The 25,844-nt window shown below is 40.4% G+C and overlaps 4 protein-coding genes across 4 annotated transcripts; 1 reads left to right on the plus strand and 3 right to left on the minus strand.

Annotated features, from left to right (window-relative positions):
• Positions 1 to 1,653: 1,653 nt before the first annotated feature.
• On the minus strand, positions 1,654 to 5,887 carry gpn2 (GPN-loop GTPase 2). The gene is made up of 6 exons (XM_028580438.1): positions 5,799 to 5,887; positions 4,958 to 5,459; positions 4,649 to 4,805; positions 4,271 to 4,431; positions 2,378 to 2,508; positions 1,654 to 2,174 (listed from the first exon to the last, which is right to left on the minus strand). The coding sequence occupies exons 2-6, from the start codon at positions 5,375 to 5,377 to the stop codon at positions 2,102 to 2,104; spliced, it is 942 nt and encodes a 313-aa protein (XP_028436239.1). The 5' UTR covers positions 5,378 to 5,459; positions 5,799 to 5,887; the 3' UTR covers positions 1,654 to 2,101.
• Positions 5,888 to 6,149: 262 nt separating this feature from the next.
• gpatch3 (G patch domain containing 3) lies at positions 6,150 to 9,889 on the minus strand. Its single transcript, XM_028580834.1, has 7 exons — positions 9,406 to 9,889; positions 8,069 to 8,514; positions 7,750 to 7,924; positions 6,969 to 7,028; positions 6,740 to 6,861; positions 6,530 to 6,657; positions 6,150 to 6,417 (listed from the first exon to the last, which is right to left on the minus strand). Exons 1-7 carry the CDS (start codon positions 9,821 to 9,823, stop codon positions 6,234 to 6,236), a joined length of 1,533 nt encoding a protein of 510 aa, XP_028436635.1. The 5' UTR covers positions 9,824 to 9,889; the 3' UTR covers positions 6,150 to 6,233.
• Positions 9,890 to 17,284: 7,395 nt separating this feature from the next.
• On the plus strand, positions 17,285 to 18,454 carry nr0b2a (nuclear receptor subfamily 0, group B, member 2a). The gene is made up of 2 exons (XM_028581456.1): positions 17,285 to 17,902; positions 18,045 to 18,454. The coding sequence occupies exons 1-2, from the start codon at positions 17,368 to 17,370 to the stop codon at positions 18,284 to 18,286; spliced, it is 777 nt and encodes a 258-aa protein (XP_028437257.1). The 5' UTR covers positions 17,285 to 17,367; the 3' UTR covers positions 18,287 to 18,454.
• Positions 18,455 to 21,287: 2,833 nt separating this feature from the next.
• On the minus strand, positions 21,288 to 25,746 carry kdf1a (keratinocyte differentiation factor 1a). The gene is made up of 4 exons (XM_028581234.1): positions 25,391 to 25,746; positions 24,004 to 25,055; positions 23,494 to 23,568; positions 21,288 to 21,575 (listed from the first exon to the last, which is right to left on the minus strand). Exons 2-4 carry the CDS (start codon positions 25,034 to 25,036, stop codon positions 21,493 to 21,495), a joined length of 1,191 nt encoding a protein of 396 aa, XP_028437035.1. The 5' UTR covers positions 25,037 to 25,055; positions 25,391 to 25,746; the 3' UTR covers positions 21,288 to 21,492.
• Between the last annotated feature and the right edge of the window lie 98 nt (positions 25,747 to 25,844).

Consider the following 25,844-nt stretch of genomic DNA (forward strand, 5'->3'; position numbering starts at 1 on the left):
TTAAAAGAATGAAATGAAAATGTATGTTTAGGTTTACGAGGCGTTTAATAGTTCGATTGGGTATTGATTAAAATTCAGATTGTGGGTGTATAGGGTGTAGGACGAGGTTGCCTTTCGGTTTCTTTTCCCTCGACACACACACACACACACACACACACACACAGAAACTGTCTCTCCCTCTCACATACGCTTGCACACGTATGCACACACACACATATACGCATACATCTACCTCTAGGGGGCTTATGGGGGGGAGCAGGAAGTACCAGTGAAAAGGCATACTTGATCACATGTACAAACATCGGAACACAATTTAACATTCTGCCTGACACACCCCCTAATGCACGGAGAGCAGAGAGCTTTGCAGGCACATATAATTTCACAGCCACATCATACCACATAGGGTTAATGTGATTTCCCACATCAGTGCGAGCTCGCAAAGTGGATCACATTTTATTTTAGACTGAGTACAACGATGCATGAGAAGTACATGCAGTCACACGAAGCCTCGTGTTTAATAATATGTGTGTATGAGGGCTGTCTAGACTTTAAGTTTTAATGTTGGATGTATTTGTAATGCGGATGTTGGGTTTTAAACTGGGTTTTACAGTATGAAATAGTACAACAGCAGGGGTGGGACAAGTCATCTCCTCCGAGTTAAAAAGAGAGTTTTAGTTGCTTTTAGAAAGACAGAGGGTCTTCCATCCCAAAGACCAGACACAGGGCCAGTTGTGCAGAAACAGATTTAATGTAGCTTCCTCTCCCCGCCTGACTTAATTTTTCTGCTCTGGCTGTGGGGAAAAATTGGAGCAGACCTTTGTGGATCTGGGACGAGGATTTGCAAGCTCATGTGCCATCTGCTGGACAAAAGGCTTAACATACGAGGACTCGCTTTTTGGTCAAAGTCATGACTACTTCTGATGTCTTGGCGATGTTTTTGATTCACCTCGTCTTTGTTAAAAATTGCTTCATGGACATTATGCAGTTATGTTATTACTAAGTATCCCATGATTTCTATAGATTTATTGGATTTGACTCAGCATGTTGCACAATACCCATTTGTACTTAACAGAAAGCTCTGCAAATGTATTCTGTCATAATAATAAAAACATAGCAGTATCATCTATACTATACATAGTATTTGTTCAGACACCCAAATACTTCTTAAAACTTAGGAATCAAATTGGTTGGTTCTGTTTGACCAACGGATAAGAATGTTACAGTGTTCTAACCATAAAATATGTATTGCTCATGTTAATATTTACCCATCCACTGCACGCCCGCCCGCGCGCGCGCACACGCGCACACACACACACACACACACACTCAAAAATGCATTTGCATCTCTAAAGGGACTGCCGATTGTCAGTTTCCATTATAGTCCACTGCATTTCATGGGAAATACGCTGTCTGTTCTCTGTATGTTCTTGTCAGAAGTACTCCTCACTAATATACATATGCACATTGGCAGGAGGGTAGTGAGGAAAGTCCAAGTCTTCTGTATAATCTTTGCCACACTTCTCCAATTAAAACACAGGACACTCTTTAGTGACTTAATGTATTGCACCAATAATCTAAAATCAGCAGCAGGGAGTACCATCATGAGCCTTTTATTTTCAGTTAATTATTTCCCGTAGAAGACACAACACAATGTTTATATTAATTGCAGTTACTTTATTGTTTCAGTATGAATATGATTTACCCATGGAAATTTTACCTGAGTATTCACAAAAATATGGAACAATCCACATCTAAGAAAACAAAACCTAAATGAGGGCCCTTACATTTGATACATTTTTAGAAAATGTATTGACATTTATTGAAGATTTCCTTGCGAAAAATACAATAAATCACATCACTCACAACAATAACTGAAGAAAAGCTCTGCATTTACTCCATTCAGTCGTCCTCATCGTGATTTTTATGAGGTGTGGTGCAACCTTGAAGCATCTTCAGCACCCAAATTTAGTTCCTATCTCTCCACTGTGTTTGTAGAGAGGCTCAGAATTCAGGCCAAGTGAGATGGATGTTGCCAAGACTCCCCTGGTATAATGATGCTAAAAAGGCAACCAGTTTTGTCCTGTTATTTGGGCTTTTCAATTTACAGATCCAGCATTTCCTCCTCCACAGTCTTTCCACTGGTTTCAACATACCGCTCTTGCACTCCAAGAGTACTGGAGTACTGTTAAGGAAAACATGTAAAAATAAACACATTTTAAAATTGTATATTGCAAGAATCCGGTTACTTTTAACATAATTCATCCAAAGTCATAAACACCAGGGTATTCAGTCTTCAGCCACCTCCAGTAAATCTTAAGGTTCGATTTCAAACCAGATGAGTCACAGTTAGTCACTATCGTGACTAGAAAAAGGATACGAGTCAAACTGGAAGTCTGCCCCCACAGCAGCTGACATCATGGCCTGCAGATTCCTCTCCTCTAGGTCTCCAAAGCAGTAGCCGTTGGCTTTGTCCACTGCTCGTAAGACCTGAATCATGCTCTCTCTGTCCTGGACACAGAAAAAAGAAGCATTTGAGATCAGGTGGTTTCCCCTGTAGAAATTCACTCAAAACCACTTAGTTGCAAAATATTGGCTGAAAAAAACTCTCACTGAAACCCCGATAATATGCTGTTTAAAAAGGTCATTGTATTTCTGGTTTCTGATCTGAATCCGCATAAAATCACATCACAAGGCAGTGTTAGATTTGATTTGTTTCGTATGTCCTCATTCTCTTTTCCTACTCATTTTTTCCTACCGGGCAGATCTTTTTGCATGAGCAGCATACAGGCAGAATCACAAAGATTTTGAAACTCTCTTGGAAATGTGGCAGTGCAGCCTGTTCAGCCTTGGAGGTTATCAAGGTTTAGTATTTCGAGATAAGCTACACATGCAAAGCCATCAAATCCCAAACTTACTCCGATGTCCTTCTCAGGGTTTAAACGTGTTTTGTGCCTTTGAAATTTGCTGTGTTTAAGTACCACTGGTAACCATGGTAACCAGTGGCTGTTTAACATGAAGGGGGTAGAAAACACAGACATGCATCAAGGCTGCACTTGTCACCATGATGGAGACAAGAGTGCCAACCTGCCATGTGTAGAAATGACTAGTCCCATATGCAGTAATGGCACAGTGGTCTAGACTCCTGTCTCTGTACACACAGGATCACATCAGTCTCCATGAAAAAATAATGCCAGGGAACTAATATAGTGTGCAGACAGCCCACTCCATTTTAACAGTCCAATCCATCTGCAGAAAATTGATCCAGTGCTCGATTTCAAATGCTAAAAAAGATTTATGATTTACCTGTTGGATCGAAGAAATATGCCACGAGTGATTTTTTTGAAATTCTTGGAAGGAAGCCATTTTTGCACAGGTGAATTAATGTTGGATTTGAACATGTTTGGGCCAGTTCTATGGATGTTTTGTAGGTACTAAACCCTTTCACGACCCATCTACAAGAATAAAATGAAGGAATTCTTATCACGCTGTCAACTCAACATCTCTGTGTCCTTACATCATTCCACAGAAAATAAATATATAGCATGAGACAAATTTATATTTGGTGTCAAAATTGCTTTCAGTCAATACATGGTTAATCTCTAGTCTTTATAAGTAAAAATGTATTGCTTACTGCTATGAAAAAGCACTTATAATCTTTCAGTCAGTTATTCTGTGCCATGCAGAAACTGAGCCTTCAAGGCTTCATTTCTGTATATATGCCAAGTTTGATTTTGGATTAAGCTCAAAGCAGACTTGACATTTGGTATTCACTGAGCAATAACCTATTTATTTATTTTTTAAGTGAGCTTTGTGTGTAACTAACTGCAATATACAGTACAGTAGCTCTGTGTTAACTTTCCTGTAGCAACAACACCCAAAGCCTGGTGAGATAGAGAGCAATGTTTTTTCTTTTTCTGTGTTACAAAATAGCTGCAGAGCTGTTAGTGAAAATATGTTACATTACATACCTGAAATAACTACTGGTGCACCATACAACTTATATTAATTATATTTCATTAATTCATTTAAATGCAGAAGGTTGATGACAGCCATGTACATGTGGCCTCCATATTAGCTTAAGCCACCTAATCCCTTTTCAGGAAACCAGCAATTCCCCTTTATTTTACTGCAGCATATTTCAGTGGAATTATAGCAACATTAGGTCCTATTGGCTGGCATGTACCACCATCACTATAAAATATATTAAGCCTGAGGGTCATTCTTTGAAATATGTAACAAGAAATGATTTAAAAACCGCAAACAGTGATACCTGTACATTGAGAGGCACAAAGGAGACGAGGCTGTAATCTTGTATGACCTCTGCCAACTTTACATTTAGACGGTGGAATTTTTTAAAAAAGGGGTCTGCAGCCAGATGATCGAGAAGATAGGTCAGGTCCATGACTTCTGTGTAGAAGTCAAGGTTGAAGGCTGTACAAGAATACACACAGGGATAAAATGTTATTTTTTTTTCATGGTAAATTAAATTATGAGTAAAATACATACATAAATCAATTTCTGAATAAGTTAATATACAGTGTATTCCTGAGAAACAGAAGTAAAAATCCTCTGTCTTTATATGTAATATTTTTTTTGACTGGAGTATCATTTGATTTGTTTGAGGTAAAGCCGACAGCTCTTAACTTACCCAGTTTGCCATACTGCTCAATCAAGTCCATCTTGGAGAGGATGTTGACGTGTGGAAGCTCCACGTGCAGCATGGTGGACAGGGAGGTACACAGCACAGAGATGAACTTGGCTGGGTCAGCGCAGTAGTGCGAGTCCACAAGGTGCACTGCTGTGAGCTTAAAGATGCAAGAAACACTCAGTCATAGTGCCATAAGACCTAAGATCTACATTATGTTAATAGTGTACATAAATGATGACTGAATAGACAAAGCATCAAGGCTCAGGGGACATAATATCACTCCCATCCCTGAATGTTTAAGAAGCTCACCCTGAAATTCCACTTGGCCAGCTGTGAGAATATATTCTTTACTGAACTTTGGTGGGTGTAGAGCTCCACTTGTCCAGGACAGTCAAACAAGAAATAACAGTCACTGTGCTGTTTCAGCTTGTTTTCTAACCAGTCCAGATTTGCTTCAACATACTCCATACAGTAGAGGAGCCCACCGTTGGGCCCAAGCTTCAAACCCTCCATGACATCGTCCAGAGTGACCAGCTCTGAGATATCCACCGCACAGGAATACGGTAGGTGTTCGTTGGCAGGGTCCATGTTCACCACGACCACCTTGCGCCCCATGCGAGTAAGGAACTCCTGCATTCCTTGACAGTAAGTGGTTTTTCCAGAGCCTGGGGGTCCAATGACCACCTGGCCGAAGCGCAGGGAGGGCGTCACTCCGGTCTGGCTGGACATGGTTTCAGTGCCGCGGGGACTGGAGAGCTGATTAGATGGGACCAGGATGTCAGAGGGGCCACATCAGCATCCAGGTTGATACCTGGCAGGGTCACATTAGTCAGTCAGTGTCAGATATCAGCATGTAAGAGGATGGAGGCAGCTTCAGCCTTTTCAACAATTCATTTCCTACTACACCAAAACCTCAATAGTTAAATAGGCAGGAGTAGATAAGTACAACCTTATAGCTAAACATAACGTTAGTGATCAATACACTCGGGTAACGTTAACGTTAAGTTAATAAATAAAACTTCAGTTAACTGTCAATTAAAAGTTTATCTGTAGCTAACCATACAATACGTCTAATTGATTTAGCTACATTTTCTTTTACGACATTGTGGACCTTTATTTGTAAATGTAATAAGTATTGATGAATAATTACCGTCTGCCGCTGTTATGTTCGCATGCGTACATGTTTCTGCTAGCTAACTGGCTAAAGCTACTATAAATTACATCCGGGTCACGTTACCGAGATGTCAAAATAAAAGCGTGCTTTTCATTTGACGGGACACTACCATCGAAATAGAATTTTATTTCTATGAGCACTACAATAATCTCTGATAGTACTTTATATAGTATTTCATTTTACGTGACGTCATTAAGACATTCCTTACAGTACCCATACAATATGCATTGCTTTAACATAGGAAGACAAGTTTTTGTGTGATAGTGAGTCAGCAATTTAAGATATTACATAATCATATAAAAAGACCAAGTCAGCACAAGTGGAAAGAATGGTTTGAAAATGTTTTAATAACACAGTGGGACAAATATGTGAGTAAAAAAAATCTATGAATAAGAAACATTTAATTTGAAGTCATCGTCGTGGTCCAATGCTGCCACCTGGCTGCCAGCCTCTGTACTTCATACTAGTGTTTGGTTGACGTCTCAGCAAGGTGTCACCTCCATCGATGTCTTTGGGTTTATCATACACTGTAGTTATATGAAAATCTGTCCTGGCCTTTTTTACAGGATGTAAGAGCAATTTCTCTCCATGATACCTGCAGAAACAAAATACATTAGCATCAGGAGAGCACTAAAAACAGTGTCCACTCACTTGCATACTAAAACATGCAAGCAGATATATTTTGTTGATTCCGTGTTCATACGTACCCAAAGCCTCTTTTACAATTGGGATGTTGGCCCTCACTCTCAAGGGCGTCAGGAATCCCAATCTGACTGTGTCCTAACCCTTCACCATCCTTCCAGCCCTGCTTTTCCATCAAACGACGACCAAAACCCTAAAAAGAAAAAAACATTAGAAGATTGCTCATATAGGCTATGGTAGAAAAGAAGGAGTCAAATGATAGGCCACCTCCTTACCTTTGTGAACCTCTCAAAGCTGCCAATAGACTGACCGTGTCCAGATCTATCTTCAAGACCCACCCTCAGCCTTTTTTCATATCGCATTCGGACATAGTCACGGGCATCCATGTCACCTCCATCTATGAGAGGAAAAGTTGGGTTAAAAAAAAAAAAACTGATCTTGCAGAGATAGTTCACAGTTTGGTTCCCTTTCGTCAATCAAGGATGTAAAACAAACTTGAGATACCTTTATCGTAGTAAACGCTCATGTCAACATCCCAGTCGTCTGCCGTTTGTTCATCAAAATCTAAAAAAAAAAGACAGGAGACATAAATGCAATTGATATTTCATCAAGCAAATACACTTAATTTAAAGTAATAGTAGTGATAAAAAAAGCATATAAATGTGCTTTGAATCAATTTAGATCAAAACTAATTCTAATCAACATTTGTCTTTTAATGCCTATAATTGTAATTGCAGAGTGGAATTTAGCTGTTTAATTTAATAATACACAACAATTACAGCACGTTGTCAGATTCCAAGTAACACCAGCTAGAAATGATCATTTCAGTTCCCATAACCATGCTGGCTAATGTGGCTATCATCAATTAGATATGATGATTAGAGTTCCAAAGATTTATCAATTAAATCGATTAGCTGTCAACTTTAGAACATTCTCTGATTACAGCTTCTTAAATGTGAATATTTTCTGGATTCTTCACTCCTCTGTGACAGTAAACTGAATATGTTTGAGCTGTGGACAAAACAAGACGTTTGAGGACGTCATCTTGGGCTTTGGCAAACACTGATCGACATTTGTCACCAATTTTGGACATTTTATAAACCAAACAACTAATCCATTAATCGAGTAAAGAATCGACTAATTAATCGACAATGAAAATAATCGTTAGTTTCAGCTCTAATGGTGATATGTGATTTTTCACGTAAAAAAAAGAAGATTAAATACTTCAGAAGAGCTTCTTCTGTTAAGTGTTGAAAACTGTATAATTAATGTTTTTGTTGCATACCTCCTTCTTCCTTGTGCCAGTACTGGGCGTCAGTGTAGAACACCAGGCCTGAGCCGCCCTTCTCCCACTTCAACTCAATCTCCTCTTCGAACAGCCTCTCTTTGCTTCGTTCCTGGCTCGTTACATCATCATGCAAAGCCTCATGGCGCTCCCACTCCTCACAGTAGTCATCATCCTACAACCAACAGGAGGAATAATTGTCAAACCACAGTGAAGGGATGATGATGATGGCAATTCAGCCAGCCCTATATCACAGCCTACAGATGCAAGTGCATTTATAATTTGACATACTAATGAATATGAATGCGTTTAAACCCACATCATCTGCATTTGACTGTGCATCCTCCTCCTCTTCTTTCTGTGGCTCATCAGTCTCTGTTGTTTCTGTGTGATCAGCTAGCCGCCAAAGTGGAGCAGCCAAAGTTCCCGGTCCTGATATTTCATGTCCAGCAGCTGTTAATATAGTCTCCTCTGTGGCTGGAAGTGTCCAACTGTCCTTATACTGGAAAGGTACATTGCCGTAACGGCGATTCGAGCTGGTCTTGGGGAAAGTGAGGCCCAACTTCCGGATGAGGCGCGGAGGCAGTCGGCAGGATTGGATGAGCTGTAGGAACACTTTCACCGGTGTGCCCACATTCCCATTCTGCATCAGAGCTGGTGGATTCAGCTCGGATAAACTTTTGAGGTCAGCCTCTGTGAAACATTCTGTTAAGGACACCCGGTGCCGTTGCTCGTACTTTGATTTATAGGGGAATGACCCATCATCTGAAAGAATAATAAAAAAAATAGCAATTAGATGTACAAACTGCAATAAAACCTAAGGTCCCAATTAAACAACATACAAAGAAAACACATTTCCAGTAATAAGCAGCAGTAACACCTAGGGCTACATGAAGAGGCCATGATATAGATGACATCATTCCTACACTCTTTATCTAACTGAGACATTTTCATTTAGACAAAAGTTGTGCCTTAGAAATTAGTAGGGTTGCTCCCTCTTAGTTGATTAGTCGACTAATCGGTCGTTTTGGTCTTAGTCAACTTAGATTTCTTTAGTTGATTAGTCAGGTTTTATGCTTTTTTCATGCTGAATGACTTCTTTCCTAGAAACGTACAAGCACATCTCTGGTAAACACAAGAATTAAAGTGGTGCTTTTGCATGACTCTTTGCGGAGAAACTCAGATTAACAGATCTGTCGATTAAATCAATCAAGGACAGCCCTAGAAATTTGTCTATGAATCAGTTTGTGTCCTGATTGAAAATTGCACAACTGCAACCCTAATAATTAATGTAATCATTAATTCAAGCCACTTTAAGTTTTCAAGGAAAAATATGAGGCAGGGTCCAAAATTAGCAGCATCTACTTGCCACACGCTGTTAAATATGTAAGTGGCTGGTAGATTTGCTTCACTCACCAGCCAAAAAACAATGGTAATATATTGAGTGGCTGGTCAAATTTGAACGATCACTATCCATTTGACTGGTGGACAAAAAAGTTAACTTTGGACCCTAATATGACGCGATTATGAAATCGGTGGAGTGCCCAAACCAGGAGTGACCTCTTCGTCCTCCTATCCCCGTTAGGTCGACTGACAGTTCAATTAAAAGCAAGTAGGCCTACATTTTGAGAAGCACATATATAATGTTTCACCAACCTTTGTCTTGTGAAACCTTTACTCTTTTAATAACACAACGTCTAGACAGCCAGTTCCCCTTCGAGTCAATCCAGTGATTCCCCGCATACATCCTGACGAATCTGTCGGCATCTTTAGCATGAAGTGAGGCGATACAACAGCACGACTTCAGCGTTTGCTGCTTCTTCGCGGAGCTTTTTTCTGTCCCTTGGTCGGTCTCCGAAGATTTGGAGCTACCCTCCTCACCGTCACCACACACGGTGTTTTCGGACACTTCGGACCCCCTAAGAACCTCCGGTCGATGTCGGTAGTGAAAACACTGAAACCCGCCACTTTCTATGAACTGACTGAAATAATTTCTCAGGTCAGCGGAGTGAAAGACAACAGGAATGTTACTAATTACCAAATAAACCGAAGCTACGGCTTCAGCGTCCGCCATGATTGTGTTTTTTTTCCTGGACAGAAAACGTCATCGGAAGGACTTTCAGAAATTACGTCAGTTCCGCTTCCTGAGACGTTATAAAACGCATACCCAAAAGAAGTACTAGTAATAAAACTATTTATATAGCTGATCTACTGCAAGATTTTTTCAAGGAAATGTGATTGTATAGCCTTCATTCCTTTTCATATTGCCTTTATATTGTTTTCTATGTAGTTTCTCCATTATGTATTAAGTGACCATTTTACCATTTTATATATATATATATATATATATATATATATATATATTTTTTTTTTTTTTTTTTTTTTTTTAAATTGTATTGCTATTTATCTTTTACTTTATCAATAAGGTTGTTTTGTTCCCTGGATGGAAATGATTATTTATGTATATGATGCCGAATTGTTCAAATATTGTATAACATGTTTGTAAAGTTTTGCAAATAAAAAAAAATAATAATAAAATAAAGAAGTACTCTATACTCTTTGGCATGCCTCAGTAGGCTTTACAACTTTACAGTCAGTGGTGTCAGAGCCAACCCAAGCTAAAAAATAAATACGCTCAGTACAGGCATTTTAAGAGAGATCCCTCTTCTCAGACAGCTAGGGGGATTTACAAAACAATTAACATAAAATAATAACTAGCGCACGGAGCATAACATTGATAGTTATCACTTCTGCATCCTTGATAACATTAAAATGGTAAAAGGCGGAATGAAGCCATGTGACTTAAATGAAGGTTAAAAGACAGCATTGTGGCTCCATTTTTAACTTGACATATCTGTTTTTGATTTATGCAAAAATGCAACAATAAGAATGAAACTGTTTAACCTTACTGAATAGGGCAATCAACAAAATGTTGTCTTTTAAAAAAAATATTAAAGTCTTTTACATTACATTCTTTTTAAACTCTTTCAGAGAGTAAATCCTAGGGCGTAATTTACACTGGGGACACGAGGGACATGTCCCCCCCACTTTTCAAAATCCTGTTTGTGTCTCCCCCCACCCCACACTTTAAAATTTCAAATGTTGATATTATTTTATTTATAAGTCTTGGTAATTGGCCACTACTTTAAGCAATAAAGAAAGTAAGACATCTTTGTCTTATACATAGTTAGGTACTATTCTTTCTGCCAGAATTTCATTTTGGTCAACTTAATTATTTCCTAGATTCTGTATCACCATAGTTCCTATAAATGTATGTAGAAATGCAGGAAATGGGATTCAAATCCAAAACATTTTTCTGGAAGAGGACCCCCAGACCCCCTCTTTGTGTGTCCCCCACTTCTCAAACCAAAGTTTCACCCTTGAGTAAACCAAGAAAGGCATTCAGTCAGAGTTCATTAACCCAGAGGCTAACTCTAGCTCTGGCCTTCACCTCAGCTTTTATCATTGTGTTTTGATAGTAGCAGGCAGTAAAACTAGACCTGGGTGTCTGGACTCTGACATCACTTCACACAGAATTACCTCTGTCCTCTGTTCTGTCTGTCTCTTATTGTGCATTAGTCATGACCATCCTGGCTTGTGAAATGCTAATCCTCATCATATATGTTTGGAAATTACAGATGATCACAGACATGTTTAGAGATGAGTCAGAAATTCGATTTGCTTTTAGGTTTATAATATTACACTGAAAGAATAAAACTTTCTTACGCATGCAAGCACCCTGATGTGTATAGGCACTCAGAGTCTCACAAACAGATGCACCAAATATCTTTTGTGCTAGAAAATAAAATAAAAATGAATAATAAGAGCCTGAAAAGTAGATATACCAGTAATAAGACACCTTGTCACAAAAGACACCAATCAGGTTATTGCACTAGAGTTTTTGGCCTTTGGGACTTTTATAAAATAAAGATAAAGATATGGTGTATATATATGATAAATCTTATACCATTGGAAAGCCAGTTTAGTTCCCTTTCAAATGGTGCCCCATTTGTAAGGAACATGCATTTGTGGGATGAACAGCAGCGCTGAGTATGTGGGTTGCGCCCATGAAAAATTTGCCAAATCTTCTCTGCCAATGCCAAACAGCTTATTCTGCCACTGACTCGTTTGGTGTTTGGTGGATTGGATGATTGGAGTTTGAAGGAACAAGACATATTGGCAATTTAACAATTTATTAATTTCACAAACAGAAGCCTCAGTAGCGTGCGGAAGAACCATACACAGCCACAACAGCCCATACACAGCCACAACAGCCTGGCACCTCCTCCTCATGCTGGTCACCAGCCTGGTCACACACTGCTGTGGGCAGTGTTGGGAAAGTTCACTTTCTACATGAACTAGTTCAAAGTTCAGTTCACAAATTTTAAAATCAACTAGTTCAGTTCATAGTTCATAGGCTACTTCAAAATTTTTAACTAAGTTCACAGTTCCAAAAATGAACTGGTTCATAGTTCTTTTTTTCCATATGTTGCTGCGAGCTATTATTTTTCAAAATTATTGCCATAGCCCATAGAGAACTACAGACAGCAATTATTTTATCAGTTTTAACACTGAAACTATGCGTCAGATTTCAGCTTCATATCCAATCAGTTCAATGTGCCGTTTCAGGTTTGCTGTGGATGTGACTGAAGTGTGGATTTTCTTTTTGAAAGCCAGAAATGTACGATTTTTCCCATCCTCACCGACCTTGTCACAAAACTCGTTTAAATGATCAAACGACCATTGACATATATAAAGAAATAATCTACCAAACACAAATTTCCTTACTTTTTGTGCTAAGTTTATATTATTTTCATTGTGAGAGGGAAGAGAAAAGAAAGAACTAGCTTACATGTTTACATGTGAAGTGAATTCACTCAATTTCAAATTCCAGGATAAATAATTTTTCCCGAGGATTGAAATGACCCCCACAGTGTAAGAATAACCATCACCTTTGGGTTAATGACCTTGGCAGATGAACCTCTGCTGTATTAGCAGTAGGTCAAGGTCAGTTGTCATGGTCCAGACATGGTGTTCATCACGCACTGAGTTCAATGACCTGGGAAAACTAAAGCCAGAGGAAAAGCAAAAGTTAAAATTAAGGGCAAGACCTTACCAGAAAATCAAACTGTATTTGGTGGATATGTTGACACAATTCTCTTTCAAAATAGCTGTCCTATTATTTGTTATTATAGTCTCAACTTGTTAATGCTTACAGTCAAGTGTCTTTACACATTTTTGTATTTTAGTTAAAAAAAAAGGCTTGGACATTCTTTAGGAGCCGGCCTTACATCATGTTTCATCAGACTGTTTCACTTGCTTGATCTCGGAATACAGCAGTTATTCCACTTATAGAAGAATATGAAGGCCATTTTATTTTTACTGTCTTGGAGGAGATAAGCGTCTGTCCTCCGTCCTCCGTGTCCGTCTCTGCCTGTTCCTAACCTCTATAAACACAAGCCTTATCGCAAGCATTTACAACTGTCAGGCTGGTCCATGAAGCAGGCTGAGGGCTTTCTGAGTGCATTACAGGTCATATTGCTGAAAGGATCACATTCTCCAAGATAACATAATGTGTTTCATCATGTATTCGAAGCTGAGAGGCCCATTATGATTTAGACGTGTCACGCCTCACATCAATAATTGCTGTAGTATATCACAATGAGATCACTCCAGGAAAGAAAATGAGGCTATGAAACCTATGGAGTATTCTTTGAAGGGATGAGTAAAGAGACTGATGAAGGAAAACAAACACTCGGTGACTGGTGCTGCCAGTAGTGTCTGGCTTGTAATCTTTATATTGCAGTCATTCACTGTATGAACTGACCTTGGCACCACAGTGCTCTGTGGTTCAGATCTTCCTCTAGAACTTCCATGATGATGGTTTCAGGCTTCTTGGCTTGTGCAGCAGGTGTCCCCACAGAAGTAAAGAGCATAATATATACATATGACATCACATATACACTACTGGTCAAAAGTTTTAGAACATGCCAATTTTTCCAGGTTTTTATTGAAATTCATGCAGTTCAATGTCTTATTGTACTGTGAAATGAAAGAATAGAACAAATGAACAGTTTAAGTTAAAAAATAAATCATGGAATCAATTTATAAACCAAAATGTATTCTAAATTTTTGAATCATCAAAGTAGCCCCCTTTGGCAGATATAACAGCTGAACAGACTCATGGCATTGTTTCTACAATGGAAATCAAATATTCTTCAGAAAGTTCTTCCCAACTCTGTTGCATAAGTTCCCATAAATGTCCTCTGTCCTCTGTCCTCTGTTCTGTCTGTCTGTCTGTCTGTCTGTCTGTCTGTCTGTCTGTCTGTCTTCTCTGTTCTGTTCTCTGTTCTGTTCTCTGTCCTCTGTTCTCTGTCCTCTGTTCTGTCCCCTGTTCTATGTTCTCTGTCCTCTGTTCTCTGTTTTCTGTCCTCTGTTCTGTCCCCTGTTCTATGTTCTCTGTCCTCTGTTCTCTGTCCTCTGTCCTCTGTCCTCTGTCCTCTGTTCTGTTTTCTGTCTGCCTTCTCTGTTCTGTTCTCTGTCCTCTGTCCTCTGTCCTTTGTCCTTTGTCCTTTGTCCTTTGTCCTCTGTTCTCAGTTTTCTGTCCTCTGTTCTGTCCTCTGTTCTGTTCTCTGTCCTCTGTTCTATGTCCTCTGTCCTCTGTCCTCTGTCCTCTGTCCTCTGTTCTGTCTGTCTGCCTTCTCTGTTCTGTTCTCTGTCCTTTGTCCTTTGTCCTTTGTCCTCTGTTTTCTGTTCTCTGTTCTGTTCTCTGTTCTGTTTTCTGTCCTCTGTTCTGTCCCCTGTTCTCTGTTCTCTGTCCTCTGTTCTGTTCTCTGTCCTCTGTTCTGTTCTCTGTCCTCTGTCCTCTGTCCTCTGTCCTGTTCTCTGTTCTCTGTCATCTTTCTCTGTCCTCTGTCCTCTGTTCTGTTCTCTGTTCTCTGTCCTCTGTCCTCTGTCCTCTTTCTCTGTTCTCTGTTCTCTGTTCTCTGTTCTCTGTTCTCTGTTCTCTGTTCTCTTTCTCTGTCCTCTGTCCTGTCCTCTGTCCTCTGTCCTCTGTCCTCTGTCCTCTATCCTGTCTGTCTGTCTGTCTGTCTGTCTGTCTGTCTGTCTTCTCTGTTCTGTCCTCTGTCCTCTGTCCTCTGTCCTCTGTCTTCTGTCCTTTGTCCTTTGTCCTCTGTTCTCTGTTTTCTGTCATCTGTTCTGTCCCCTGTTCTATGTTCTCTGTCCTCTGTTCTCTGTCCTCTGTTCTGTCCTCTGTCCTCTGTTCTATGTCCTCTGTCTTCTGTCCTCTGTCCTCTGTTCTGTCTGTCTGCCTTCTCTGTCCTTTGTCCTTTGTCCTTTGTCCTTTGTCCTTTGTCCTTTGTCCTCTGTTCTATTTTCTCTGTCCTCTGTCCTCTGTCCTCTGTCCTCTGTCCTCTGTCCTCTGTCCTCTGTTCTGTCTGTCTGTCTTCTCTGTTCTGTTCTCTGTTCTCTGTTCTCTGTCCTCTGTCCTTTGTCCTCTGTCCTCTGTCCTCTGTTCTCTGTCCTCTGTTCTGTCCCCTGTTCTATGTTCTCTGTCCTCTGTTCTCTGTCCTCTGTTCTGTCTGTCTGCCTTCTCTGTTCTGTTCTCTGTCCTCTGTCCTTTGTCTTTTGTCCTCTGTTCTCTGTTTTCTGTTTTCTGTTTTCTGTTTTCTGTTTTCTGTTTTCTGTCCTCTGTTCTGTCCCCTGTTCTATGTTCTCTGTCCTCTGTTCTGTGTTCTCTGTTCTCTGTCCTCTGTTCTGTTCTCTGTCCTCTGTTCTGTTCTCTGTCCTCTTTCTCTGTTCTCTGTTCTCTGTTCTCTGTTCTCTGTTCTCTGTTCTCTGTTCTCTGTCCTCTGTTCTGTTCCGTCCTCTTTCCTCTGTCCTCTGTCCTCTTTCTCTGTTGTCTGTCTTCTTTCTCTGTCCTCTGTCTCTGTCCTCTTTCTGTTCTGTTCTCTGTTCTCTGTCCTCTTTCTCTGTCCGTCTGTCTGACAACTTCACCTTTTTCTTACACATTTTAACCAGCAATCCAGTTTAGCTTTAGCATAAGCTTTTCAAAAAAAACTTGAATTATTCCACATCTTTTGTACATTAGTGGTACTATGATATGAAATTCAAGTTAATTAAAACCATTCCTACCTATTCAACTATTTTCACTACTTCATCTTCTTTTTACGTATTTAAGCTATTCATCCAGTTTAGCTTTAGCAATTCAGCTATAAAGCATTCCCACGCATTTTCTGCAGAAAATGCATTTTCTAGTTGGACTTGAACTGCTAAAATTTCAATAAAAAAACCTAGAAAAATTGGGGTGTTCTAAAACTTTTGCCCAGTAGCCTAGTGTATGTCACCTTGCTCACGATATAATAATTATTATTATAATAATAATTGTTACTTGGTTAATTATCCATAGGAGCCTGTCATTGAAAATGAGAAGTTTATTTATTTGTGACAACAATAAAGCAATTAGCTTATCAGTCTCCAGCCTCTGTGCCAGGCACGGGGAAAATTAGGGTAAACACAATGCCAAGTGGAACATTGTACCGCCTGTTACAGATGCCATAAACTGGACTTCCTTAAATTTTCTTGGCCAACTTTTATTGTTTCAGAATAAAAACAGCTCTATCTGTCTCACTGTGAGAAATATAACATAAACGCAACTGAGGACCTGACAAAGCACTGGGTTTTTATAACTAAACGGACAATCTTCAGTAATGTCAATCTGTTTATCAGCCAGCCAGCCACTCCATTTTTACTTTAGTTTTTATAGTGCATACTGTACATACTTGTTTCTACCACTTTGGTCCAATCGGAAATATCCCAACAACTATTGGATGGATTCCATGAGATTTTGTACTCATGTTCCCCAGAGGATAAATCCTACTCATTTTGGGGATCCACTGACATTTATTTTAGTACCACAATGAGGTTGTGTTTTTTTGTGAAATGTCTCAAATACTATTGGGTGAACTGCCATTAAATTTGGGACACACACTCATGTCCCCTTCAGGATAAAGTGTAATAACCTTGATGCATTATTTTTTATTGTAAATCAGGTAAAATCTTCAATTAGGTTAGTATCAGTAGCATTTCTAAAATCATTGGTTGGGCAGTTTTATACCACCAAATTAGGTTTCAAAAATTCCATTCCTGTTCCAGGATTACAATGAGATAAATGTAGTTGCTACACCTCATGGACTTAATTTATAGGTCAATGACCCTGATCTACTTTCATTCTTTTGTAGTTCTCCAGGTGTAGGGACACGGTGTGGGGCTGATAACCTCAGCAGTCCTTGGTAGCTTGGTACTGCCTGGGTTAATGACACCAGCTACAAGATAAGGCCCAACCCTCTTGATATCAAGGCGTTACTCCTCCAGCTCCTTTTCATTGAGAAAAGCTTATCGGTTTCCCAGGGTTATTCCATCAGTCACCTGGCAGAGCTCATGGTTGTTTTTCACAGAGAGTGTATTGACAAATCAAGGTCCACTTAGATGGGTGGGTTGGCCTCATAAATACGGGGACACTGGAGGAAGCAGCAGCAGTATTCGCAAGCTCTTGCAGAGCCCATACTGTGAGAGGTCTCTTACATTTAACTACATAGATCTCTACAACCTTTAAAAATGGATAACGGGTGTCATTGTGCAGCTAACAGCGACAGGCTTTCGAATCCTATCCTCTACAACATCCTGAGCCAAATGGATAACAGCAAACCAAGCCAAAACTGCTTCAACTACAATTCCGTAACTCATGGATGCACCTGTGAGCTGCGACGGACAGTATGCTTGAAAAGGCCATCTGAGATCTGCAAAGAAGCGTCAGCAGTTCTGGTTAAAACTGTCCATTTCATGAAGAACTTACCTGCGTTTAACCAGATGCCACCAAATGACCAGTTCGCACTTCTCAAAAGCTGCTGGGCACCGCTCTTCATCTTGGGTCTGGCCCAGGAGCATGTGGACTTTGAGGTGATGGACACACCTGCGGACAGCATGCTGAAAAAGATTCTCCTAAATCGTCAGCAGAGCCCTGAGATGGAGAGGGAGCAGCCCACCATGGCCGGTGCCAGCAAACTCAAGTCCTGCCTCAAAAAGTTTTGGAGTTTGGATTTGAGTCCAAAGGAATATGCATATCTCAAAGGGACCACACTATTTAATCCAGGTATGGACTTATCTGAGTTGTCTGTTATAAATAAATAAATAAAAACACTTAACTCTCAGGAGTACATTTTCAATCACTGCTGAAAGAACACTGCAAAAACAGCATCATAAAGTATCTAATTTCTTGTCTTTACATTCAACAGATGTCCCAGATTTAAAGGCAGCTCTGTTTGTTGAAGGCTTGCAACAGGAGGCTCAGCATGCCCTCAGCGAGGTGGTCCAGCTCCTTCACCCAGGGCACCAGGAGCGCTTTGCTCGAATCCTCCTCACAGCCTCCATGCTGCAGAGCATCACACCTAGCCTCATCACTGAACTCTTCTTCCGGCCCGTGATAGGCCAGGCAGATCTGCTGGAGCTGTTGGTTGACATGCTCTTCTGCAGATAGTACAGGCTAGGAGGACTTCATGTAACTGTCCTGGAGAAAGTTGAATCCAATGTTTTCAATGGTGGTGATGCAGACCTTTTTGTTGGCCAACCCAAGCAATGTGTCCTCATGAGATGAGGGAATTCCTGACAGCGGACTGCTCTTGCGATAGCCGACAAAAAAAATGTGAATTGGTGAACATGAGACTATGAGTTACTTATATTTACACTGAAGCTCAGGCAGCTTTAGGCTGGTCTGAAAATCTTTTATCTGCTGAAGTGGAAAGATTTGAATTTCCACATAAAGACAGCCTGTACACACAGTTGTAGCTTATGTTGGAGATCTTTTTCTGTTTGCTTCAATGCTGCAAATAAGACAGAACATTTCAAATAAATATATTTTTGTACATGAACGTAATAGTAAAGTTCTGTCTCAATCTTACAGTAAGCCACAATTTTAATGTACCAGGTATTACCTGACAGACACTCATTCCTACATTTGACAGGTCCATCTTTTTTTTTAAGCTTATTTTTTAGGGGTTTTATTGCCTCTATAGATGACAGGAATGTGAGGAGAGAGAGGGGATGATAGGCAGCAAAGGGGTGCTCTACTGTACCTGGGTGAGCTAGAGGTCGCCCCAGACAGGTCCATTATTACTAACACGTTGTGCAGCCCAGTATTGCTCAAGCCCCATTATTTTAAATTCTTGTCAAGATGCCAGGGTTTCCAAAGATAGCAAATGTGTCAGAGTGAATTCTCTGGAAATGTGTACAATCTGAATCAAGAGGTATCTCAAAACACAAAAAATATTGGTGATTATAGGTTTCAAAAGTTCTTTCAATAGCTGAATATGTGGTGTAGCTTCAATAATGCATACATAAACTGAAAATATATTGTAATACAGTGTGAGTTTCTTCCTCTAATTTTGAGGCAACTTCAAAATTTAAGGCAAACACTGTTTTTTTTAAGATTATTTTTTGGGCATTTTTAGGCCTTCATTTGACAAGACAGCTAAAGACAAGAAAGGGGAGAGAGAGGGGGAATGACACACAGCAAAGGGCAGCAGGTCAGAGTCAAACCCGGGCCTACAGCATTTAAGTAAACCTCCAGACATGGGCGCCCGCTCTACCAACTGAGCTATCCAGGCACCCGCAAATGCTGGGTTTTAACCCAGTAACCAACCAGTCTGTCGAGTCATCGTAGTATTGCACACAACTCTTTTTAAGAAACCACATCTGATTCATGCACACTGTGTTCTTCTTGTTTTACCAGATTGCGTTGAAACCTAAGTTAACTGTCAGTGTTTCATATTGCTTCATAATCATGTGAAAAATGTACCACTTTACACAAAGATAGAGAAACTGAGGAATATGGTTAGGAAAGTAACCCCCCCCCACCCCCTTAATGTTTTTATTATGCCCACACATGCTAAGCATGAAACTATGTACTTTGTCTCCCTCTTATGGAAAATAGTGCAAGTTACATGTTTAATCTGAGAAACTATAAATCACACAGACACATTAAAATGTTAACTTAAACTGAGCCATTTTTCATGCACAAAAGTGGAAGAAATCAAGTATCCTAAAAAAAAGTCTGAGTTTACTTTTAATCTGAAGGCTAGATTTGATATAGAACAAGCCCTCTTGATTTGACCTAGCCTGTGTATGCTAGTTGTGAAACATTGAGCTTTTGCATGACACCTCATACAGGTAAAACAGGCAGACAACTGCAACACAAACACTAAAAGCTCAACATTTGACAGAATAATTCAGATTCCTTGCTTTGTATGTAGTTTACTGGGCTTTGTTGAGTAGATTTTATTTTCTACAAATAAGTAAGAAATTGTTTTCAGTACAAATCACATTGTTTCCAGAATTTAGAATACTTCTTTTGATGCTAGTGCAGCTATCGGTCTTATTCTGTGCTGTTATAAGGTGATGACAATACATTTGTGAAGCGCTCACATTTGTTTTTCATCTTTGATGCACATTATAAGCGTATAATTACAGATTTCATAGTTGGCAGCTGCAACAACAGAACTGTTGTCTAAAGGGCAAATTAAAATATACATTATAAGTTTATATAGTTCCATTAATTTGACCCAATGTTCAGGATAAGACTGATTTTGTGCACTGCTTCTTCCCTTTGCAATACATGACAAAGACAAAGCCCAGGATTCTATTTCCTTTTTGTCAGAACCAGCCAAACAAGTTCTTTCTTTTGCTGAAGGTGGAAAAAGTCTGCCTGGTACAACACAGTGACCTCAGGGAGATGAGCTTGACAACAATAATCCAAAGAGATAAAGAAGAAAGCAGGCTAAAAACACAGCATTAGAAAACCTTGTAAAGGACAGACTTGTTGATATATCAGAGAAAATAATTGCAAAACACATGGAGCTGCATGAATAGATTATATTGGCTTGTCTGGAGAGAACAAAATGGTTGGCACAAAGCTCTGCCAGCATCATGCATTATTACCCATTTTCTGCAAGGTAAAATGAGAAATAGATTACTTAAACACCATAAACATATTTTCTTGCATGCACATGAAAAGGCATAAACAAGCATGGAGATTTTTTATTTAGTTAAAAATAAGACTTATCTGTGAATAAAAAAAAACTGTGGCCAGATGCCAAACATGGTTAAAAAGAACCACAGTAACATTGACATAAAAATATGTACATCAAAATATGGCTTAACAATGCAGCTTTCAGGTAAAAACATGCTTTAGAGGAATCTAACTGGCAGGAGTTAATAAGCCCATGCATACATACGGTACACACACAATGGCTTGCATAAACAATCACACAAGAATCTGGACGGTTACGTTCTACCATTAGTCTCTATCCTCTGGCCTGACTGCTAAGATTGTATGGAGTATAGTCATGTTTTATTTTCTGAAAACAACTTGAAACACTGCATACAAATACATAAAAAATGGCATTGGTTTTCCCTGTGTAAAAAAAAGAATTGTTTCCGCTATCGGTCATTTGCTGGAGAGAGAGAGAAAAAAAAAAAAAAAAAAAAAAAAAAAAGGTCCATGAATATAAATGACACTCCAATAGCAAATATTAGCGAGACCACTTAAGAGCAGAAATTCCACTACCCCAGGGTAAAAGGTGCTCCACTCAGTAACAGCAACAACAGCAAAAATGACAGCAGGAGGGTAACATTGTCCATTGGCTACATCACTTGTCAGTTCAGGTACTTGTGTGTCTGTGTCTCCCTTCAGAGAAGAAGAGGAGCGCCTGAAGAGTCCGTTTCGGTGTCATGGTAGGGCGTGTAGGGTGTGGTGGTGCTGGAGGAGTAAGCTGTGAGAGAAGGAACTTTATTTAATGCACTGAAAACACATTACATGCACAAATGTGGGGTGGTGATGGCACAGTGGATAGGATACATGCATTTGGTGTGGGAGATCTGGGTTCAATTCCCACTACTATACATCAACCAATAAGTCCCTGAGCAAGACACTTAACCCATAGTTGCTCCAGAGGTGTGCAGCCTCTGACATATATAGCAATTGTAAGTCGCTTTGGCTAAAAGCGTCAGCTATGTAATGTAAATGTGAGAGACAAAAGTTTAATCGGGACACTGAAACATTCAGTGGACACACAACTCTTTCTAAGAAACCACATCTGATTCATGCACACACTGTTCTTCTTGTTTTACCAGATTGCGTTGAAACCTAAGTTAACTGTCAGTGTTTCATATTGCTTCATAATCATGTGAAAAATTTACCACTTTACACAAAGATAGAGAAACTGAGGAATATGGTTAGGAAAGTAATCCCCCCCTTAATGTTTTTGCCCACACATGCTAAGCATGACACTATGTACTTTGTCTCCCTCTTATGGAAAATAGTGCAAGTTACATGTTTAATCTGAGAAACTATAAATCACACAGACGCATTAAAATGTTAACTTAAACTGAGCCATTTTTCATGCACAAAAGTAAGTGGAAGATATCCTAAAAATGTCTGAGTTTACTTTTAATCTGAAGGCTAGATTTGATATAGAACAAGCCCTCTTGATTTGCCCTAGCCTGTGGTATGCTAGTTGAGAAACATTGAGCTTTTGCATGACACCTCATACAGGTAAAACAGGAATGTGTTGGCGGGGGCAGACAGCCTGAGGAAACGGGGTTAAACAGGACAACTGCAACACAAACACTAAAAGCTCAACATTTGACAGAATAATTCAGATTCCTTGCTTTGTATCTAGTTTACTGGGTTTTGTTAAGTAGATTTTATTTTCTACAAATAAGTAAGAAATCTTTAACCTTTCAGTACAAATCACATTGTTTCCAGAATTTAGAATACTTCTTTTGATGCTAGTGCAGCTATCGGTCTTATTCTCTGCGGTTATAAGGTGAGGACAATACATTTCTTTTCATCTTTGACACACACTGTTGTCTAAAGGGAAAACTTTTTAAGACTGATGTACATCTTAAAATATACATTATAGGTTCATATAGTTCCATTAAATTTGACCCAATGAGACACAAAAGTTTAACCGGGACACTGACACATTCACAGGCCACATAGTGAAAGTTGTGGACACACAATGTGGTGTTCCCTCATTCAAAGACATGCAACAGGACACCCCATCCTTTTAACTGGCTTTCTGCAGAACAACATCAGAAAAGAGGCTGCTGCTCAATAATCCATATGTAACCCAAGTTGTTCGCTAAAATTACCTAATAAACCATGGGACATTATGTGGCATATATTTAATGGTACTCGATCTGCTGCTCTGGCAGGTGGTGTAGAATGACCGCTGAGCTGGAGAGGAGAATGAGGCAGATTGATAAATGGGTGTAAGGTGGCAGAAGAGGGGGAGGAGGTAGCTAATGAGCGAGGGATTGTAATATGCAAAGAAAAGGGCAGGAATGTGGGGCTTTCACTGGTTAAAGAGGTAGAGAGGATGTGAGAAAATGCCTGCAGCTGCAGCAGGTACAATGGACTGGAAAGACCTGAGTCCCACACACTGATTCACCGGGGTAGTAATTATACCTCAATGACCAGAACAAATGAAGACGGTATCTCCATCAGCACAATGTGTACAATTATTAATAAAATGTGCAATATTTCTAACCACTACTCACACGCTTGTACACTCTGGTGCTGACTGATTCTAGTCCTCTATCTAATGCAACTCTTAATTCCTCTCACGTGCATTTACATCAACCCAAAACAAGACATACTGTAAATGTATCCCACAATGTACTCACTTCTCCCGCTGTAAGGTCTCATTTTCCTCGCCAGCTCATCAGACGGCGTTTGCTCCGACACTTTCACCTCTGGAACTGTGGAGGTGGACAAAAAGACAAAATGAGCGCAAGGTAGACAAGGAGCTTCAACAGACAGACATTAACGCACTCTCATTATAGAACTAATCCGGTCATCTCGGCTATTGTTCAATATGTTTAACGAGACAGCATGTACCTGTATCAACTTGTCTCAGATTAACCAATTATTGTGACGTCATTGCCTGGTGTATTAGGGCTTAAAAACTTTGAGCCAAACAAAAAAAGCGTGCCAACAGACACTGAGTCATTCAGGGAAAACAGGTCAGATGATTGGTATATTTGGTATGCTGCAGCCAGATGGTGGTTAAAAAAGTTGTCATGTGGTATCTTATTATTATTATTATTATTATTATTATTATTATTATTATTATTATTATTATTATTATCTATACAGCAGTAAACGTTAACATAATTGTCGCATGACATTCTTACAGTCACTGCTCAAAGTGTTGGTCATGGTCTCGTGGCCACTGTCAGGGAGAGTCCCGTCACTCCTCCCATTAGTACGCTGTCCTGTAGACTGATGGCTCTTATTTCTCTTGCCCTTTCGCGTGCTGATGCGGATGACTCCGTGCACCAGCTTGCACTCTGCCTCCTGCTCCTCCAGGTTGTAGTCCTGAGCAATGCTGTAGATGAGCTCGCTGATCTCGTTGGTCTTGCGGGAGAAAGAGGAGTCAGAGGTGCACTTGGCCAGCTGGTCAATCTGGTGCAGGGCGTAAAGCTCCAGCAGCTTCTTGGTGATAAGAGAGTCAATGTCTGTGCCTGTGTCACCCAGGTCATCTAAGTCATAGTCCTCACGGGATAACAGGCTGGTGTTGCTGACAGGCCGCTGGCTTTCCCCCTTGCCGGGTGTACGGGTTCGTTTGGGGGCAGCAACCGTATACCTTACTGTCTGACCTGCGATGCGCACATCTGGGTAGCGGAAGCTGTCACTCGTCAACTTAGAGGCTTTGGTAGACTTGCTGGACTCCAAAGGCATGCCACAAGTGGGGCTGGTCACAGCTATGCCATTAGGAGGGTGTGGCTCACTGCCTGCTTTAGGAGGATGGTCTGTGGAGCTCTCATTAACAGGCAGGCAGGGCTCTCGGCTGCCATAAAATCCACAGGTCAGTACACAGCAGATTAGAGCCTTACAGCCACTCCAACCCACGGAGGCGCAGGAGCCACAGGCATGTCTGCTGGTAGGCGTACTGTCTGCGGAGCCAGGAATAAATCCTATAGTCTCAGAGCCCCGACCCGTGCCATTACGTGGGTGGCCTCTGCTGCGACCATTCTTGCATTCCGAGTACCGTAAGTGGTCAGTGTGGTGCTCATGTAAATGCTCCCCACGAGGATCCTTGTAGGAGTCTTGGCTGGCCGCGCTCTCCTTGGATATAGTCCGAGCAGGTCTGTACTTTCCTGCTCTGGAGCTGTGGTGTTTGTGGTGGCAGGACGCCTGGGGAGCCCCTGTGCTGTGGCCAGGCATGGCTCAGAATACCTGGGACCTGGTGTGGGAGAAGCATGTTTAGAAATAATAACCAGGTGTAAACCTCCTCTTGTGTTGCATCACATGCTTGCAGCATTAAACGCACCATGACACATTAAAGTAGCCTGAATTAAAGAGTTACGTTGTTAACACTAGCTGCCAGTTAGAGCAACCTCCCGGAAATTCTGAGAATGTAAATAAAACGGAGTGCATTGATTGCTGGCCTGATAATAATTTGACCCATTTCGTCGCGCTCTTGGAGCATGTTTGTTCTACATGGGCAGAAAAACAGTTCAGAGCAAACCCATTCAACATTTAACCGTTTTTAAGGTGACTTATACAACGTTCACTTACCGCATAAGAGGAAACGCTTGTGGTTGCCTTTTATCCCAGATAACTTGTTCGGCGAGCAAACCGCGGAAGTCTCACAGAGAAAACTTCTGCTAGCGCTTCAAACAGAGAAAGAAAGACGGATTTCGACCGCCCACAGATTACCAGGTGACTTCCAAGAAACACCAAACTTTGCCAACCTGAAGTCGGATGCCTCAACCGAACAACGCAACTCGGCTCACTCGCGTCGTCTCCTTTTTTTTGTAAAACTTATCTCTTGTTAGCATTGTGTTGCCGTGAGTTTCCAATGTTTGGCTATTAACTGTGGCTACAGCTAATCCCAGATCCTACACCCACCCACAGGTGAGTCGTGACGTCATTTTAGGGCGGATATAAGAGCACAGAAGAAGGAAAGAGGAGGGAAGGACAATAAAAGACAACAAAAAGAGGACCAGTGAAGAAAAAGATGGAAAAGAAA

The sequence above is a fragment of the Perca flavescens genome, chromosome 6 (genome assembly GCF_004354835.1).
Source record: "Perca flavescens isolate YP-PL-M2 chromosome 6, PFLA_1.0, whole genome shotgun sequence".
Classification (NCBI taxonomy): Eukaryota; Metazoa; Chordata; class Actinopteri; order Perciformes; family Percidae; genus Perca; species Perca flavescens.